This window comes from Artemia sp. Qi Xiang Cuo, chromosome 10 (assembly GCF_049724085.1).
Source record: "Artemia sp. Qi Xiang Cuo chromosome 10, ASM4972408v1, whole genome shotgun sequence".
Classification (NCBI taxonomy): domain Eukaryota; kingdom Metazoa; phylum Arthropoda; class Branchiopoda; order Anostraca; family Artemiidae; genus Artemia; species Artemia sp. Qi Xiang Cuo.
Genome location: NC_142803.1, coordinates 72,936,887 through 72,957,411, shown reverse-complemented (window position 1 = coordinate 72,957,411; position 20,525 = coordinate 72,936,887). Strand labels below are relative to the sequence as shown.

At 33.9% G+C, this 20,525-nt stretch overlaps 1 protein-coding gene across 1 annotated transcript in view; it reads right to left on the bottom strand.

The window, feature by feature from the left end:
* Positions 1 to 604: 604 nt before the first annotated feature.
* LOC148948142 (secretin receptor-like) overlaps positions 605 to 20,525 on the bottom strand; it is a 374,147-nt gene continuing 354,226 nt past the window's right edge. Inside the window, exons 11-13 of the mRNA XM_089096116.1 lie at positions 17,943 to 18,087; positions 3,359 to 3,510; positions 605 to 806 (exon numbers count right to left, since the gene is read on the bottom strand). Of these exons, the coding sequence (XP_088952242.1) occupies positions 605 to 806; positions 3,359 to 3,510; positions 17,943 to 18,087 (499 nt within the window). The remainder of the gene's footprint in view (positions 807 to 3,358; positions 3,511 to 17,942; positions 18,088 to 20,525) is intronic.

The window sequence follows — 20,525 nt, the reverse complement described above, 5'->3', positions numbered from 1 at the left end:
TTTGTACTTCGATCTGGCTATTATGAAAGAATTGATTTTTTAGGTGGAGGGGTTTTATCCTCCAATCTTTTTAGCCACTTAAGAAGGGCACTAGAACTTTTAATTTTCGGTTGAATGAGACCTCTCTCAATATTGAGAGGTCTCATTCAACAATATTGGCCAATTCTCTGATCCCTTCCAGAGACAGGATGCTATCAACCGAGTGACGATGCCCCAGGGTATTCAATACAATAATTCGGTACTGGTTTATTATACGGGCCCACCGCTATATACTGTATCAAGGAAACCAGTCACGAAACCCGTCAAACGGGCTGTTTTTCAAGAGACTGCTATACATAAATGATTTCAAAGCAGTGGTTTCTCAATGAGTTACAATATTTAAAACGATTGCTTTTTGGAGTTTAGGGGGGAAGGTACCTGGGTTAGGTTACGTATTTAATATATGCTATACTAAACCATTCAGCAGAATTGGCATTAATCAGAATTAAATCGCTTGAAGAAAATCCCCTTCATATTTACTTTTACCAGCCACCATAAGACGACTCTAGTAAGAATTTAAGAAGAAATTACGAAGTGTAACATAAATAATAATATACTAATAAAACTAAAAATAGGTATAATATACCTTCTCCTCATCTCCACTGCTGCTATTGCACGTTGATTCTTCAGTGAGAGGCAAAGTGGGTGGGGCCATCGTGGAGCCTGTTTGTCGGCTTAGATATGGTGAGGGACTTAGGGAGCTATCTTTCCTGTCAACAAGCGTCATCGTGTTCACTGACTGCATTGAGTTTCTACCAGTTGTAGTTCTGACGATGTAAAACGTTTGGTTAAGTACAATAGTAACATTCTTGCACTAGTAAAAACCAGTGACGCAATTTAAATTTTCTTTGAACCAGAATGGGAAGAGTGAGGGGGGGGGGGGGGCAAATGGAAGAAAATTTTAAATTTACTTAAGTCTCAGGACACCTCAACCCACAATGACGTCGAAATATTTTAACAAATTATAGAAATTAATCAGTAGGTTATAATTAATTATATATAATTAATTATACTGATTATATTCATAATCAGTAGATAACATAATTAAATGATAATTAGTAAAACAATAGATATACACTTAAAAATTGTCAAAGAACAAAAGCTTCCGAGATGTGTTTACTAATAGAGTCAAAGGCAAAGTTAAAAATTTCAATATATAGATGTGTAAGAAAAGCCAAGGACCGGTGGGGGCCCTTAGTTTGGTCGGTTGGGCGCTAAAAAAAAGTCGGTTAGGCCAATCAAATTTATATGAGTTTAGTTCTGAATCATCGACATGGGGTTTACTGTAGGGGGCTATGTGTTTAGTAATACAAATGAGTCATCGATAGGGGTGGATACAGAATGAATGTTTGGAGAGGGTCACAAGCGAAACTTGGAATCCCCATTTATATTTTATGCCCCTCTGCCATTCTAACAACAGTAACCTTTGATTTTCGGGAAGGAGGGGTGCCCCTGAAACACCAACTGGATCAGCCCTGGACTATCGAGCAATCAAATCTTTAGATCCTGAAACGATGTAAGATTAAGCGAAGATTAAACTGTGAATAAAATGCTAGACAGGAATATCAAAAAGATTTCTAGTTTCTCTGACGTTTCAAAGAGGACAGAAAATAGAATTCTAAGAGAGTTCTAATAAGAATTCTAAGAGTAATTCTATTAGAATTGTATTCTAATAGAATTAGAATACAATTCTAAGAGGACAGAAAATAAGTGCTTTGAATATTTTAAGTGTATCAAAAGATTGGCACAAAACCCAATAAGGACTTAACCCATTGAGTCTCCTTGCACTTCTTCTCCAGGAAAAAATCCTGGATCCGCCCCTGTTTTATCGTATATTCGGTTATAGTGATTTTAATGTGTGCTTTTCGTTCCGATCCAACACCACTTTTGATAGGTTTCTGGCTATTTTTCTGAATTCCCACAAATCCGTTTTCCAAATAAACTTTTACCATTAAGACTAATTGAAATAATACTAACCATGCCATATTGTAATACAATATTGCCATACATTGTTGTCATATTGTCTCGCTCTTAAGCTATAACTGAAAAAAAAAATAACAAACAAACACAAATAAACACGCATCCGTGATCTGTCTTCTGGCAAAAAATACCAAGTTCCACATTTTCACAGATAAAGAGCCTGAAACTCGTACAGTAAGGTTTTCTGATAAGCTGAATCTGTTAGTATGATTTTCATTAAGATTCTATTACTTTTAGGGGTTGTTTTCCGTTTTTTCGAAAATAATGCAAATTTTCTCAGGCTTGTAACCTTTGGAGGGTAAGACTAAACTTGATGTAACTATATTATTTAAAATCAGCGTAAAAATTACATTCTTTTAATGCACCTATTGGCATCAAAATTCAATTTTTTAGAGTTTTGGTTACTTTTCAATCGGTTCGTCTCTTACTTACAGTTTGTTACCATGAACTGTTTGATTATCTTTCAGTTATTGAATATTCGGTTATAGTGATTCTAATGTGTGCTTTTCATTTCGATCCAACGCCAGTTTTGTGGGATTTCTGGCTATTTTTCTGAATTCTCACAAATTTGTTTTCACAATAAACTTTTACCATTAAGATTAATTGAAATAATACTAACCCTTTTCAATCAGCTTCAAATGGCGATTCTTCCTGACAAATTAGAATTTTTTCGAAAAAGTGACTTTCAAGTTTACCTCCGCTTCGTTCTTTGCTAGGTTTTCCCTAAGCGGTAATCGTTTCTTATGAATGGTTTATTAAAATCAATTGGCTAAATTGACATATCCAAAACATAGACTTTCTTATTATATTGTCTCTTTTATTTGTATCTTCGTAATGCTAAATTACATCTTTATTTTTAATTAAAGTTTTATTAAAATCAGTTGACTGGATTGGTATACAGCCAAAATTGGAACTTTAGTACAATATTTTGTATCTTGTACCATCCCTCTTTATGTGTTTCTTAAATTATGTTTGCAGAGGCATACGTAACCAAGTAAAAGACGAGCATGTTCTATAATAATAAAACAAAATTAACCCGAAATCCGCAAAAATGTTGCCAGATCAAACACAAAGTACACCTTTGGAACTGCCTTGGTTCGAAACCATAAACAAAAAACAAACAGTCCCATGGCTTGAACAACAAGGGAAGTGGCTGAAACCACGAAACTCTGCATCGGAAGCATCAAAATACCGAAAATCCAGGCTTCCTTACATTACTGTGTCACTATGCATTTTCTTAAAAGATAATGATTAGAACGGAATACCAGACATTGAGAACATTTAATTTTGGATTGACACCTTTGCAAAAAAAAGGAAAAAAGAAAAAAAAGGTACCTACCTTGTACTGATAGTAAACCTTGACCAAAAGGTTTTCGAGTCTTGCCTCTGCCTGTTAATCGAAAAGCGCTCCTTAAATGTTTTCCATCTTCTTTTCAGCTCTGCACGAACTTCACCGTTGACTAGACAATATAGTACTGCTACAAAAAATCCCTGAAAATTAAAGCAATAAATATAACACCTGTTTTTGTTTATTTAATTCGTGGGAAGAAATTCCCATGACAGTCACAAAATATTGGAGGGGGCCAAGGTGCACTTTTAGGGAGGGTAAGATAGGAAAGAACTATTTGTGCCAGCGATAATAATAATAATTTACTTCTTACCGTCAATTTAACAAAACTTAAAGAGGAATGACTTTGTATGATGAGATAGAGAAGGAGCCCAGCCAACGGGTCTAAATTGTCATATCAGCCAGTTGTGTTTGCAATGTAAATATGGAGACAAAAGTGACATCATGCAGTTGAACACAGTTGGATTCAGATGAATATGGCTGTGCGGTTGATTTAAAGGATTTTGCCGTCAGAGGCTTAAAGAACCCTTTCTAACCATAGTGACAAAAGGCAGATGGCTGTTTTAATTTCTTGACTTCTTAGCATCACTGAACAACAGCCAGGCGGCTGAACACTGATGTGGAACACCTTTCACCCTGAAAGGTGCTGGTGGAATTGAGGAGACGTGCACAGGGGGCAGCCCACCCAGGAAAGCATCAAATGCCAATACTATACCAGATAGAGAAGAATGGTAAGAATAGAAAGAAAATACATCACTAATACTTGAACAGTCCGATTTAAGTTATCATGGAAATTTGACTCAGCGTCAGTTCTTTGCAAAGCCGATAATTTTTGGACCTAACACTCTAAAGACAGCATTTTCTGTGCTTCCACAGTTAGCACATTTTACCGGAGCTTTGCATAGATTCTGTCTATTGCTACTGTGTGTCCCAGTCCAACGCGCATATTTGTCACCTTTTCTGCAGGACGAAGCTATCAGACCTTGACACTTATAATACCACCAATGGGTTCTGAAAATTCAGATCAGTCATAGCCAATTTTCACGTCAGAGGTAATTACCAATTTCAAGTCAGAACTTGAAAGAAAACAGATCAACTGTCGTAGTAGCCTGTATTGGAAGGTTAGTGCAACTTGGAAAATTGCTGGATACGCAGATATAAACGAGTTCTTTCAATTTTGCACTGTATGCCGTCTACTGGACAGCTGGATTTTTCGTCAACAAGGAAAGCAATTTTTCAACTGACTCATTATTCAACAATCCATTGGGTTGATTGATTGGTCACTATTAACGAGTAAGTAATGTACTGTATTACAGGTAATTAGTTGGTAAAAAAAAACTGCCTTCCTAATTTAGTAACTAAGATAAGTGAGCACTTGAACAAGGTCTAGACCTTACTCATCCATCCAATCACCCAGGACAAAAAAGTATATCCAACCTGATAATCCGAAAATCAAGTCCAAAATAGAGCAAAATCAGCACTAATAAGTATAAGACATTGTCCCAAAACCAAGCCATAGCACCTTAAATCTACAACATTTTAATATTCCCCAAGCAATCACCACATATCAGGGCTCCTCAGATGAAAACTCATTGTCTGTATCGGTTTCGGCACTTTAATTTCATTACCCAGGGAAAATGAGCGCGCCATGACATAAAACCATAAGGCATGCCATGGGCGCCCATAAGCTGAATTCCAGGGGGGGGGGCAAACCTCGTCTAATTGGCACTTTTAATGCTATATAATATAAATCTCAGAACAAAAATATAAAAATAAGGCAGCATCATTCAGCCAGGGGGGGCGGGAGCCCCCCTGCCCCCCCTATGGGCGCATACCCCTATGTAGTGACACCTGTGGAATATCTATGAACAATGCAATGCCCAAAAATAAAAATATACCAAAAAAAAAAGTTTGACCTATCAATTCTTTGTTCACTTTGGCGTCAATCAAGTCTGGAGTGTTAATTACGATAATAGAGCGCAATCTTTCCTCGTGTTTGACATTTTATCAAACAATTCGTGGTAACGAACTGTAAGTAAGGAGCGACCCGACTCAATAGTAACCGAAACTCTAAAAACGGATTTTTGATACAAATAGATATATCAAAAGAATACACCTTTTGTGCTAATTTTAGATATATAAGTTTCATCAAGTTTAGTTCAACCTATCAAAAGTTACGAGCCTGAGAAAATTTGCCTTATTTTCGAAAAAAAGGGAACACCCCCTAAAAGTCATATAATCCTAATGAAAATCACACCATCAGATTAAGCGTATCAGAGAACCCTGCTGTATGGGTTACGAGCTCCTGCACAAATTGGAATTTTGTATTTTTTGCTAGTGAAAGGTTACGTATGCGTGTTTATTTGTTTCTTTTTTCCCAGGGGTCATCGTATCGACCCAATGGTCCTAGATTTTCATGAGGGACCTCAATAGAACGGAAATTAAAAGTTCTAGTGCCCTTTTTAAGTAACCAAAAAATTGGAGGGCAACTACGCCCCTTCCCGTGCTCATTTTTTCCAAAAGTCACCATATCAAAATTTTTAGATAGCAATTCTGTTCAGCATAGTTAAGACATCTAATGAGACAAATTTGTCAGCTCCAAACTACTGTTTTCATGTAAAAATACTTGAATAATCTAGCACCCCCAGGACTAACACAACTTGTTCTTTGTCATTTATTATCATATTATCATGCATATCCAACGTCATCATCTACACATTATTCTTTTATCTCAGATATTTGTCACACGCAAAGAGCAGCTTGTTCTATCAAATACGTTTGAGTGAAATTATGGAACAGTATTCCGCTGGAAATAAAATATTCTGTTTCAGTTCCATCATTTAAATATAATTATAAGAAACATCTTCTTTCTACTAGTACAAATAAATAGTTTTTAGGAGGATTCTCTCTTTTTCATGTATTGTACAGCGCCTTTTTTTTTTCAAAGTTTGTTTGTTTGTCAATTTGTTGCTTGTCAATAATTGGTGATAGTATTTTTATGAATATTCGAGTTCTCCAGGCCCTAGAGATCATTGATCAGTCTTTTTTTTCTTCTTTTTTTTCTTTTTTTTTTCAAAGTTTGTTTGTTTTTATATTCTTTGTTTTTCAATAATTATTAATATTATTTTTATGAATATTAGATTTCTCTAGGAATTACAATTAGACCTTAGAGTTCATTGATCAGTCTTTTTTTTCTTTTTTTTCGAAGTTTGTTTGTTTGTCAATTCGTTGCTTGTCAATAATTAGTGATAGTATTTGTATGAATATTCGAGTTCTCCAGGGATTACACTTAGGCCCTAGAGATCATTGATCAGTCTTTTTTTTCTTCTTTTTTTTCTTTTTTTTCAAAGTTTGTTTGTTTTTCAATTCGTTGCTTGTCAATAATTAGTGATAGTATTTGTATGAATATTCGACTTGTCCAGGGATTACACTTATGCCCTAGAGATCATTGATCAATCTTTTTTTTTTCTTTTTTTTTCAAATTTTGTTTGTTTGTCAATTTGTTGTTTGTCAATAATTAGTGTTAGTATTTTTATGAATATTCTACTTGTCTATGGATTACATTTAGGCTCTATAGATCATTGATCAGTCTTTTTTTTCTTCCTTTTTTTCTTTTTTTTTCAAAGTTTGTTTGTTTGTCAATTTGTTGTTTGTAAATAATTAGTGATAGTATTTGTATGAATATTAGAGTTCTCCAGGGATTAAACTTAGACCCTAGAGATCATTGATCAGTCTTTTTTTTCTTCTTTTTTTTCTTTTTTTTAAAAGTTTGTTTGTTTGTCAATTTGTTGTTTTTCAATAATTAGTGATAGTATTTGTATGAATATTCGACTTCTCCAGGGATTACACTTAGGCCCTAGAGATCATTGATCAGTCTTTTTTTTCTTCTTTTTTTTCTTTTTTTTTCAAAGTTTGTTTGTTTGTCAATTTTTTTCTTGTCAATAATTAGTGATAGTATTTTTTTGAATATTCGAGTTGTCCAGGGATTACACTTAGGCCCTAGAGATCATTGATCAGTCTTTTCTTTTCTTCTTTTTTTTCAAAGTTTGTTTGTTTGTCAATTTGTTGTTTTTCAATAATTAGTGATAGTATTTGTATGAATATTCGACTTCTCCAGGGATTACACTAAGGCCCAGGGATCATTGATCAGTCCCTGGAGTTGTGTTTTATTTGTGTGTTTATATTGAATAAAGTCAAAGTTCAAAGTAATAACTATGTCTATGAGGACGACTTAATTCCCCACAGTTCCCAGGGGAAGGGCTTCAAGTTATGAACTTTGCCCAATATCTATATTATATAGTATAGTATATCATATACATTATATAGTTTTGGTAAGCATACAGACGTTTTCAGGGAGGATTTTTTCTGGTGGTGGGGGGGGGGGTCGGCGAGTTTGGTTACGTGGGAGTATATTTCAATGGAAGAATTTTTCATGGGGGAAGAAAATTTCCGTGGAGGGGCGCTGGAGTTCCATCATTATTTAAAAAACAATCAGAAATTCAATAAAAAACAACATTTTTCAAATAAAAGTAAGGAGCAACATTACAACTTAAAGCGAACAGAAATTATTACGTATATGAGGTGTTTGTCCCCTCCTCAATAGCTCGCTCTTTACTCTAAAGTTTTCTTGAGTACTTCAAAAAGAGCTATTTATTCTAATTTAACGGCCTTTGTGATTCAGGTGTCATTCTTAAAGAATTAAAACAAAATCTGAACTTTAGCGTAAAGAGTGAAGTATTGAAGAGGGGGCGAATCGCCTCATATTACCTATATGAGGAAGTTTGCCCCCTTGTCTATACCTCATTGAAAATCACATTTTTCAATTAATGACCGATATAAATAATAATTTGTTTGTGTTATTTTCCGGCCTTTTCTTAGCATTTAATTTTACCTGAAGCAGCTTCATGACTATGATTTTTATGTGATAATTAAATAAAAAAAACAAGTTTTTTAAACTGAAAGTAAGGAGCGACAGTAAAACTTAAAACGACCAGAAATTGTTCCGCATATGAACGGAATTGGCCCATCCTCAACGCCTCGCTCTTTACTCTAAAGTTTTTTACTTTTTTAAAAAACACATCTGTTACTCCGAGTCAAACTGAAGCGTACAGAGAGAGGCAATGCGGAGCAGACATCCTCTGATAACTACGGACTACTTTCTGTTCGATTTAAGTTTTAATGTCGCTCCTTACTTTCAGTTTAAAAAACTTTAGTTTTTTTTATATAATTTCTGATCGTTTTTTAGTTAATGCAGCTTTTATTTGCATAAAAATTTTACTCTTCTTTTGCTAAATGGATCTCTTTACAAATCAACTTACGTAACTAACTTCTATATTCCTGTATTTTTCTTCTGGCAAAAAATACAAAGTTGCAGATTTTTGCAGATATGAGCTTGAAACCTGTGTAATAGGGTTTTCTGATACGCTGAATCTGACGGTGTGATTTTCATTAAAATTCTTTCACTTGTAGGGGATGTTTCGCCCCTCTTTAAAAAATAGAGTAAATTTTCTAAGGCTCGTAGCCTTTGATGAGTAATACTAAACTTAATAAAATTTATATATTTAGGATCAGCATTATAAACACATTCTTTTGATACATTTATTGACATCAAAATTCCGTTTTTAAAAGTTTCGATTACTATTGAGCCGTATCGCTTGTTTTTTTTACTTTTTTTTTTATTACGTATATGTTATTACGTATATGAAGGGGTTCTCCCCTTAGTCAATACCACGCTCTTTACGTTAAAAGTAAAAAAAAAATGATTCACAAACCCCTGAATCACAAAGGCCGTTTAATTAGAATAGATAGCTCTTTTGAAAGCACTAAAAAAAAAATGTAGCGTAAATAGCGAAGTATTGACTCGGGGGAGAACCCCCTCACATACGTTATAATTTCTGTTCGTTTTAAGTTCTAATATTCCTTCTTACATTTCAGTTGAAAAAACTTGTTTTTTTTATTTAATTTCTGATCGTTTTTTAAATAATGCTTGGAAATCCGGCGCGCCCTTCGTAGAAATGTCCCTTGCCCCAAAGAAACATATTCCACGGAAATATTCTCCAGAGTAACCCCCTCCTTTAGCCCCCCCCCTCCAGAAAAAATCCTTCCTGAAAATGGTTGTATACTTCCCAATAACCAATAAATAATGCTGGCAACTCCGGCGCCCCCTTCATGGCAATGTCCCTTCCCCCAGGAAAACGTCCTTCATGCACAGATACTCCAACTTCACCCCTCACCCACCCCGCCCTCCCCCAACCAGAAAAAAAAACCAACATAAAAATTCTGTATAAGTACACAAAAACCCTATACGATTTTAAAAATTGGTAAATTTCAAAACATTTAGCCCACCTCCTGGGAACTTCGGGGGATTAAGTCATCCTAAAAGACATATTTTTCATATTTTCGACCATGCTGAACAAAATGGCTATCGCAAAATTTTATCGGGCGACTTTTGGAAAAAATGAGCGTGGGAGGTGGCCTAGTTGCCCTTCATTTTTTGGTCACTCAAAAGAGGCAATATAAATTTTAATTTCCGTCCCAATGAGCCCTCCCACGATATTCTAGGACCCCTGGGTCGATGCGATCATCCCTGAAAAAAAAAAAAAATAAAATAAACACGCATCCGTGATCTTTCTTCTGGCAAAAAATGCAAAGTTCCACATTTTTGTAGATAGGTGCTTGAAACCTCTACAGTAGGGTTCTCTAATACGCTGAATATGATAGTGTGATTTTCATTAAGGTTCTATAACCTTTAGGGGTCTTTACCCCCTTTTTTTGAAAATCAGCCAAATTTTCTCAGGCGCTTAACTTTTGATGGGTAGCACTAAACTTGATGAAAGTTATATATTTGAAATCAGCATTTAAATCTGATTATTTTTATATATCTATTGGTATAAAAAACCCGTTTTCTAGAGTTTCGGTTACCATTGCGACGGGTAGCTCCTTACTTACAGTTCGTTAACACGAACTGTTTGATTAAATAAAAAAACAAGTTTTTTTAACTGAAAGTGATGAGTAAAGTTAAATCTTAAAACAAAAAGAAATTATTCCGTATATGAAAGAGACTATCCCCTCCTCAACGCCTTGCTCTTTACGCTAAAGTTTTTTATTGTTTAAGAAAAATAAGAGTTGAGAGAAAGTCAAACTTTAGCGTAAAGAGCGAGGCGTTGAGGAGGGAAAGCCTTTTCATATATGGAATAATTTCTGTTCGTTTTAAGTTTTAATGTCGCTCCTTACTTTCAGTTAAAAAAACTTGTTTTTTTAATTTAATTTTTGAACGTTTTTGAATAAATGCAGGTTTTGATCTTAGCTCACAGTACATTAATAATTAAAGCAAAATTTTCCTATTAATTTACTTTTATTTGGTTAAATGGCTTTCTCAAAACTTGTTTCATTTTATTTACGAACGTTTTTATTAGTAATAAATATACGTAACTTACGAATTAATTTACGGAACGAACTTCTATATTCAAATATTTTTAATACGTATATTAGGGGGTTCGCCCCCTAGTAAATACCTTGCTCTTTAAGCGAAAGTTCGAATTTTGTTCCAATTCTTTAAAACTGACCACTTAATCACAAAAGCCGGTAATTAGAATAAATAGCTCTTGTGAAAGTACTAAAAAATCTCTGGCTTAAAGAGTGAGGTATTGCCTAGGGGATGAACCCAATCATATATGTAATATTTTCTGTTCGTTTAAAGTTTTGATGTTGCTGCTGTTGCAGTTGAAAAACTTGTTTTTTTATATTTAATTTCTGATCTTTTTTTAAATAATGCTGGGATGTCCGGCGTCCCCTTCATAACAATGTCCCTTCCCCAATGAAAACTTCCTTCATGGAAAGATCCTCCCACATAACCCCTGACCCCCCCCCCCACTACCAGGAAAAATCTCCCCTGAAAATGTCTTTACTGTATACTTCCCAATAACCAATACTATATTTTAACATTGGGTAAAGTTCATAACTTTCAGCCCTCCTCCCGGGAACTTTGGGGGATTAAGTCATCCTAACAGACATACTTATACTATTTTCGAACATGCTGAACAAAATGGCTATCTCAAAATTTTTATCAGGTGACTTTGGGAAAAAATGAGCGTGGGAGGGGGCCTAGTTGCCCTCCATTTTTTCGGTCACTTAAAAAGGGCACTAGAACTTTTAATTTCCATTCCAATGATCCCTCCCACGATATTCTAGGACCACTGGGTCTATACGATCACCCATGGGAAAAAAACAAATAAACACGCACCCGTGATCTTTCTTCTGGCAGAATATGTAAAACTCCACATTTTTGTAGATAGGAGCTTGAAACCTCTACAGTAGGGTTCTCTGATACGCTGAATCTAGTGGTGTGATTTTCATTAAAGTTTTATAACTTTAAGGGGGTCTTTCCCCCTTTTTCCGAAAATCAGCCAAATTTTCTCAGGTGCCTAACTTTTGATGGGCAAGACTATACTAGATGAAACTTATATATTTGAAATCAGCATTAAAATTCGATTCTTTTGATGTATCTATTTGTATCAAAATGCCTTTTTCTAGAGTTTCGGTTACCATTGAGCCGGGTCCCAATAACCATGTTAACATTGGGTAAAGTTCATAACTTTCAGCCCTCCCCCTGGGGGCTTCGAGGGATTACGTCATCCTAAAAGACATAGTTATAATATTTTCGACCATGCTGAAAAAAATGGCTATCTCAAAATTTTGATTGGGTGACTTTGGGAAAAAAATGAGCGTGGGAGGGGGCCTAGTTGCCCTCCATTTTTTTGGTCACTTAAAAAGGGCACTAGGACTTTTCATTTCCGTTCGAATGAGCCCTCCCACGATATTCTAGGACCACTGGGTCGATACGATTACCCCTGGGGAAAAGAAAAAAAAAACAAACAAACAAATAAACACGCCTCCATGATCTGTCTCCTGGCAAAAAATTCAAAATGACACATTTTTACAGATAGGAGTTTGAGACCTCTAAAGAAGGGATTTCCAATACGCTGACTCTGGTGGTGTGACTTTTATTAAGGTTGTATTATTTTTAGTGGGTGTTTGTTCCTTTTTTCGAAAATCAGTCAAATTTTCTCCGGCGCCTAACTTTTTATGGGAAGGACTAAATTTGATGAAAGTTATATTTTTGAAATCAGCATTAACATCCGATTCTTTTCATGTACCTATTGGTATCAAAATACTGTTTTTAGAGTTTCGGTTACCATTGAGCCGGGTCGCTCCTTACTTACAGTTCGTTACCACGAACTGTTTGATAAACCAAAGATATTGAATGTCTTTGGCTTGTGGTTGTTATTAAACAAAAAAATCAAGTTTTTTTACCACCTGAAAGTAAGGAATAACATTAAACTTTAAAACGAACATAAATTATTACGTATACCTTTAAGATCTTTTCTTTCATTCATTTCAGTGATTTGAGAATTGCTCGACTTGTGACTTTCATTTTCATAAGAATAGTTTCGACCTTTTTGGCTGTTTTGTTACTATGCCTTACAAAATTAGTTCCGCAATTATCGCTAATTTAAGTTACGTGGGAGAATCCTTCTATGGAGATAATTTCTCGTGGGGGAAGGGAATCTTCCATGGAGGGGGATCTGGATTTCCGTACATTTTTAAAAAAACGATCAGTAATTAAATAAAAACCAATGTTTTTTCAAGTGAAAGTGAGAAGCAGCATTGAAACTTAACAGGAACAGAAAATATTAAGTATATGAGATGGGCTGCCTTTCCTCAACAGCTCGCTCTTACGCTAAAGTTTCTTTTTTAACTTTTAGAAGAGGTTATTATTCTAATTAAACAGTCTTTGTGATCAAACAGTCATTCTTAAACAACTGGAACAAAAATCAAACTTAAGTTATTATTAGTTTAAAAGAAGTAAAATGTTAAGCTAACAGGTTTGAACGTAACCAGCTACATAATGTCAGTAGGAAGGCCCAAAAATCAAAAAATTACAATTATTACAAATGATGATTCGCTATTTTGACAAAGGATTACAACAATTCAAAAACCTTAAAAAAAACAAAAGTTTGAAGCTTATTAAATATCGTGGTTAGAAATCGAACTTGCTTTAACAATCAAATATCTTTCAAAAGACTTCAGGATAAAAAGGTGTCCGGTTAGAAGACAAGCGACAAGGATAATCTATATATAGAAGCCTGTCGCTTGACAATTGCCGGGGCCTGGTGGCTGGTAATTGCAAAAATATTTATATATATTATATATATATTTATTTTATAATATAATATATATATATATATATATATATATATATATATATATATATATATATATATATTATATATATATATATATATATATATATATATATATATATATATATATATATATATATATATATATATATATATATATATATATATATATATATATATATATATATATATATATATATATATATATATATATATATATATATATATATATATATATATATATATATATATATATATATATATATATATATATATATATATATATATATATATATATATATATATATATATATATATATATATATATATATATATATATATATATATATATATATATATATATATATATATATATGTGTGTGTGTGTGTGTGTGTGTGTGTGTGTGTGTGTGTGTGTGTGTGTGTGTGTATATATATATATATATCCTCTTCCTAGCTAATTTATCTAATGCGGGTTGCCTCCCCGTAGTAGCATAATATTGGTAGGCATGAATATATAATGAGTCGGAGGTAATAGGCTTGAGATTGTCTGTGCAGGATTTCGACTCTTGTTGATAGAAGAGCATCGCCAAGTGCTGAAAACCATGTTGTGACCAAGATGGGCCCAGAAATGCACAAAGCCTCCATTCATGGAGGTCCCAAGGACTTCTTGCTGTCCGGTTCTAAGCCGGCTTAAGCATTTCGGTGTAGACTTGAGAAGATTAGTGATCCCCGTCCTGCACTGGTATCCGGGATCATTGCTTTTCCTGAGGCGAAAAAAATTTCAATGATTTAAAGAACATGAAAATTGGAACTTGGAATGTTACGACATTAAAAAATGAATATCGTATCTACATTTTGACTGACTAATTCAGACGATTCGAACTGGACTTTTTAGGAGTTTCAGAAACTCACATCCAGAGTTAGGAAGCATAAAATTAGGTGATATAGAATTAGTTTACTCAAGCAGGAAGGATGGGATAAATAGACAGGAAGTAGGGCTCATGATGAATACGGAGGCTGCTAAGTCTTGTTTAGGCTGGGAAGGTATTAATAATAGAATACTAATTGCTCATTTTATAACTAAAAAGTTCAGGGTATTAGTTATAGTAATATACGCCCCAGTAGAACAAACTGATGGAGATACTAGTGAGTCAGATGAATTTTACTTACAGTTACAGGAGCAAATAGACAAGGTCCCAGGTAGAAATATGATGTTATTACTGGGAGATTTTAACGCCCAGGCTGGTAGAAATAAGGATAGATGGTAACCCAGCTTAGGTAAATTTGGTGTAGGAAAAGAAAACAGTAATGGATACAGACTTTTGCAATTTTGTAGGTATAACAATCTAGTTATAACCAATACGGTCTTTGGTCATAAAATGGCTCATAAGTTAATATTGTATTTATATGATGGTATGACAGCAAATGTTATTGATTAAGTTATAGTAAACTGAAGACCTGCAGGACCAATGCAAGACGCTAGGGTATATAGAAATGCCGTCATTGATGTTAAGAGTAAAGATCACCATCTAGTAGTGTCAGGGGTTAATTTAAAGCTGAAATATCAGAAGGGTAATTATCTCCCTGGAAGTTTTGATGTTGGAAGACTCCAAGATAAGAACTTGACAGAAACTTTCCAGGAACAGTTGAATACTAAATTTGAGAGTTTAAAATTTTACAATATTGAAGATGATCGAAATCATTTTAGAAAAATAATTTGTGAACTTGCTGAAGGTATATTAGGGAAGAAAGCCAGAACTGCAGCTAAGAATATTACTGAAAAAGCTTTATGTTTAATAGAAAGGAGAAAGGACTTGTACAAGAATTATCTGAGTGATAGATCGCATGAAAACAAAAGAAATGTAAAGAAAGTGGAGAAAGCATTGAAATATGAATTAAGGAGGTGTGAAGTGGAGGCCATGGATAAAATTGCCGAGGATTCAGAAGATGCAGCTAGACGGCATAATAGTAAAATATTGTGCTGGAACGTTAACAAATTGAGAAGTACTAGTCAATTCCGACTTGTCCCAGTTAAAGATAGGAATGGGGTGGCAATTAGCGATAAGGAAAAAGCTAAAGTGAGATGGGCCGAACATTTTGAGAATTTGCTTAACCGAGATAGAGTTGCAGGAAAAAATATAGACGAAAATGAAAAAGTTTGTGATACCTTGGATGTGAAGGAAGATTTGTTTTGTGAGGAGGAATTAGCAACAATACTAAAAGGATTAAAGAATAATAAGGCTACAGGTGCTGATAGGGTAGTAAATGAGTTTCTTAAATATGGTGGCTCTGAGGTTAGAAATAAGTTATTGAAGATTATGAATATGATTTTCGAAAAAGGGGAAGTACCTAACGATTTTAGGAAAACCTTAATTAAGCCACTTTATAAGAAAGGTGATAAAAGTGAGTGTGGTAATTATCGAGGCATTAGTCTTGTCTCTGTAGGTAGCAAATTGCTTAGTAATATGATACTTTTTAGACTGAGAGATGCCGTAGACAAATTTTTAAGAGAAGAGCAGTGCGGTTTTAGAAAAGGTAGAGGATGTGTTGACCAAATTTTCACTCTTAGGTTAATAATTGTGAAGTGCCTAAGTTTTCAAACACCTTTGGTCCTCAGTATTGTAGATTATGAGCAAGCATTCGATTCTGTTGATAGAAGAGCATTAGTAAAGGTTTTATCCTTGTATGGTATACCAGACAAATACATTAAAGTGATTAGTGTTATGTACGAGAATACCACTGCTGCAGTTAAGATAGGAAATGAGGTTAGCAGCTGGTTTTGTATTAAATCAGGAGTTAAGCAGTGCTGTGTTCAACACACCTTTATATCGATTATTTTGATGGACTTTGTTTTAAGGAGCACAGGAAAGGCAAAGGGAGACCACGGAATCAAATGGGGAGGAAAAAGTCTCCTGGACTTGGATTATGCTGATGATTTAACCATCCTAGATGAAAGTGTGAGCAAAATGAATGAAGTTTTAGAGGTTTTGCGAGTTCAGAGTGGTAGTCTTGGTTTGAAAATTAATGTTAGGAAGACTAAGTCACTAAGGCTAGGAATAAGTGAAGATGAAAAGGTGACGTTGGGTAATGAAAAGATTGATCAGGTGGGCAGCTTCACTTACCTTGGTAGTATTATTAGTAAAGATGGTGGGAGCAGTGAAGATGTTAAAAATAGAATAGCCAAGGCTCAGGGTGTTTTTTCACAGTTAAAAAAAGTCTGGAAGAATAGGAAGATAAGTCTACAAACCAAGATTAGAATCTTAGAAGCTACAGTGATGACAGTGGTCAAATATGGCTCTGAAGCATGGACGCTCCGAAAAGCGGATGAAGATTTGCTAGATGTTTTCCAGAGAAATTGCTTAAGGATTGTTCTGGGTACCCGGCTGACTGACCGTATTTCAAACAAAAGGCTATACGAAAAATGTTGTTCAATACCGCTCTCTTGTTCTATAATGAAAGAAAGGTTGAGGTGGTTAGGGCATGTTGTGCGGATGCAGGATGACAGATTGCCGAAAATTGTTCTTTTCGGCCAACCATCTAGGGCTAAACGGAAAGCAGGTCGTCCCCGTCTGGGGTGGAAGGACGTTATAAAGAAAGATTTAAAGGAAATGGGAACTTCGTGGGCGGGTGTAAAAAGGGAGGTTTTGAATAGATTGGGGTGGAGGAAGAGCGTGCGTAGCTGTGTTGGCCTCAGGCGGCTTGGTGCTGCGATGAGTTGTTAGTAGTAGTAGTTAGTAGTATATATATATATATATATATATATATATATATATATATATATATATATATATATATATATATATATATATATATATATATATATATATATATATATATATATATATATATATATATATATATATACATATATATATACACACATACATACATACATACATACATACATACATACATACATACATACATACATACATACATACACATATATATATATATATATATATATATATATATATATATATATATATATATATATATATATATATATATATATATATATATATATATATATATATATATATATATATATATATATATATATATATATATATATATATATATATATATATATATATATATATATATATATATATATATATATATATATATATATATATATATATATATATATATATATATATATATATATATATATATATATATATACATGGAAAAAAATTTCGGTAAGACAGTATCCTTTACTATTTGTCTTTTTCCTTTTACGCCAAAGTAGACAAATTCTCAATGCAACAAAAGACAATTCTAAAAGAAAAAAAATTCCACTCTAATTAAAAAAAAGTTTTGTGTTGTAAAAAACGAAGTGAAACAACAAAATGGTTTGTACCAACCTGGAAAGATGCAAAAAATTGATCACAGAAAAGCCAAACAACTTCAACTGTTTCATTGGTTCCTATTGCCCCAGACATCCACAGAAGAACAGTGTAGTGAACACCAAATAAGGGCATTAACACTAATGTAGACTTCCCCCATTTTCTAAAAAAAATAAAGGGATTAAAAAACATATTGCGATGCATATGACACAAGCATCAATTACTTTCCAAACATAGATTACTTTCCCATTGTACTGAGAACAAAATTGCGTTTATTTTCAATAATTTACGTCTATGACGTGTTTTATAAGCCAATCAGATTATATCTTAAGCTTAAGCTAAAAGGAAAACTATCTTTTTAAAATATTAATCTAAAAAACTTCTTCAACAAAACAAGTTTTTCGAAGAAAAGTAGAAAGCACCATTAAACCAAAAATGAGCAGAAATGAAGTCAAATAACCTTCTAAGCATAAAACTACCACAAATCACTATTAATAAATAAATGAAACTCCAAACGAACATAAATTTTAATAAATAGCAGGGTCAAACTCAAAACGAGCAGGTCAACTTTAGGATCAACTTATTAAATCAAATTAAAAAATACTGGTATTATACTCTGGTCTGAAGATGGCATGTGGTTATAAGCCCTACTCATGTTAATTCTTCCTCGTTTTGAGTATGACTGGGCTAGATTATTGTAACTTCTGTAAGTTTTGAGTTTACATTATTTATTGATGGTGATTTGTGGTAGTTTTACGCTTGGAAGACTATTATTCTGCCATAACTTTATTTATGCTCATTTTTGGCTTAATGGAGCTCTTTACATTTGTTTGAAAAACTTGTTTTTTGGAAAAAAATTTTAAATTAATTTTTGTTCGTTTTTTTATTGACATAGTCTTTTTCATGAAATCTTTGTTTTTATCTTTTCGTTTTTTCTATAAGAATCCATAGTTTGGGTTGCTATTTGAATGTTGGAGAAAATTTTTCCATAGTTTCTATCCTGACACCAACAGTATTTTTTACTTTGATTTTATAACTCCCAAAGTTGACCTGAAAAGTAAAACATTCCCGAGAGATTCTGCCCATGCTCTTTGATAACTTTGATACACTTTTACTCTTTTTATTTATTTAAATTGTAAGAGCAGAAGTAGTAATAGTAGTAGCCCCAAAAGTTTCAAATTTAATACACCGGTCGTTCTCGATATATTGGTGAGGTGTCTTATTGGCAACCATAAACACAATACTTTTAGTTTTAGTCTAAGACAACATTTAGTTTTAAAGTATAATGGACCCATTGCATAACTGTGGGGCGTTGACATGCCCACTATCTCTAAAGACATAGTTGCTGGACCGTTCTACTATGATGAATAAAATGGATGTCTCAAAATTTTGACTGGATGCGTTTGGAAAATGAATGGGCTTGAGAAAAGGGCTGCTTGTCCTCCAATCTATTTTTAGTCTTAAAAAGGGCACCAAAACTTTTAATTTTGAATCGAATTAGCTACAATAAAAGTTTCAATGATATTTATAGCTATTATAGAACGGCCTATGATATTGCTGCCTATGATGTTGCTTATATGCCCTTTTGGAAACCTGCATGCATACAATTTTTTCGTTTAATTGAAACTCCCCTTAAACGTTCCATAAAAGTTTCACCTTAATACCCTTAGCGTCATTAGTTATAGTAACCGCAGTGGTAGTATCAAAAATATACACAGAGTACCTTCCGGCTACTTGAAAATCCCCCACAACTTACCCTTAAATGTCTAACTTATAATATATGTTTTTCTTCAGATATTGCTTTATCACCTTTTTGAAACTCTACATGATCATAGTTTGTTTTGATTTAGTTCCGCCTAAATAGTCCTTAACTGTTCATCTAAATACCCTTTGCCTGCGCAGTTGCAACAGTTCTAGCAGCAGTATGGGCATAGCATCTTCGGTTTCTTCAATATCCCCTTCAAGACACGCTCAAAGTTTCAGCTTAATACCATCAACCGTTCCTGAAGCATTTTTGTTAAGTCCACTTAAAAACCTGTGTGGGCATAGTGTGTCTCGAGGTAGTTCCATACAGTTTCTATGCATCCCAAATTTTTTGCCTTTGTATTCTTAGTTTTAATAGCAGTAATAGTAGTAGTAGGAGTAGAATTAATTGTAGTAGCCTACGCTTTAGTGGCATTAGTAGTAACAGAAGTGGTGATAACAGCAACAGAAGCAGTAGTATGAGTAGAAACAGTAGCATTAGGATGCAAATGTTTTCTTTTTTGTTAGTTTAACATCCCTCACAAATTGTAGTGAGAACCAGATAAAGAACCAGTTCTCACTACTTTTTTGAAGATATGTCTGAAAATTCCCTGTTCGACACGCATTGGAGAAGTTCTCACTACTTTTTTGAAGATATGTCTGAAAATTCCCTGTTCGACACGCATTGCCAGCCCAGTCTTGATGCAACCTATTGCCCAAAATACTTGATAAATGTTAGTTTCAACTTCACACACCAAACTGTTCCTAAGATATTACTGTTACACCCTTTTGACAACCTGCATAGAGATGGTGTGTTGTGATTTAGTTCACCCCCCCCTCAAAGTTCTTTGAAAACTT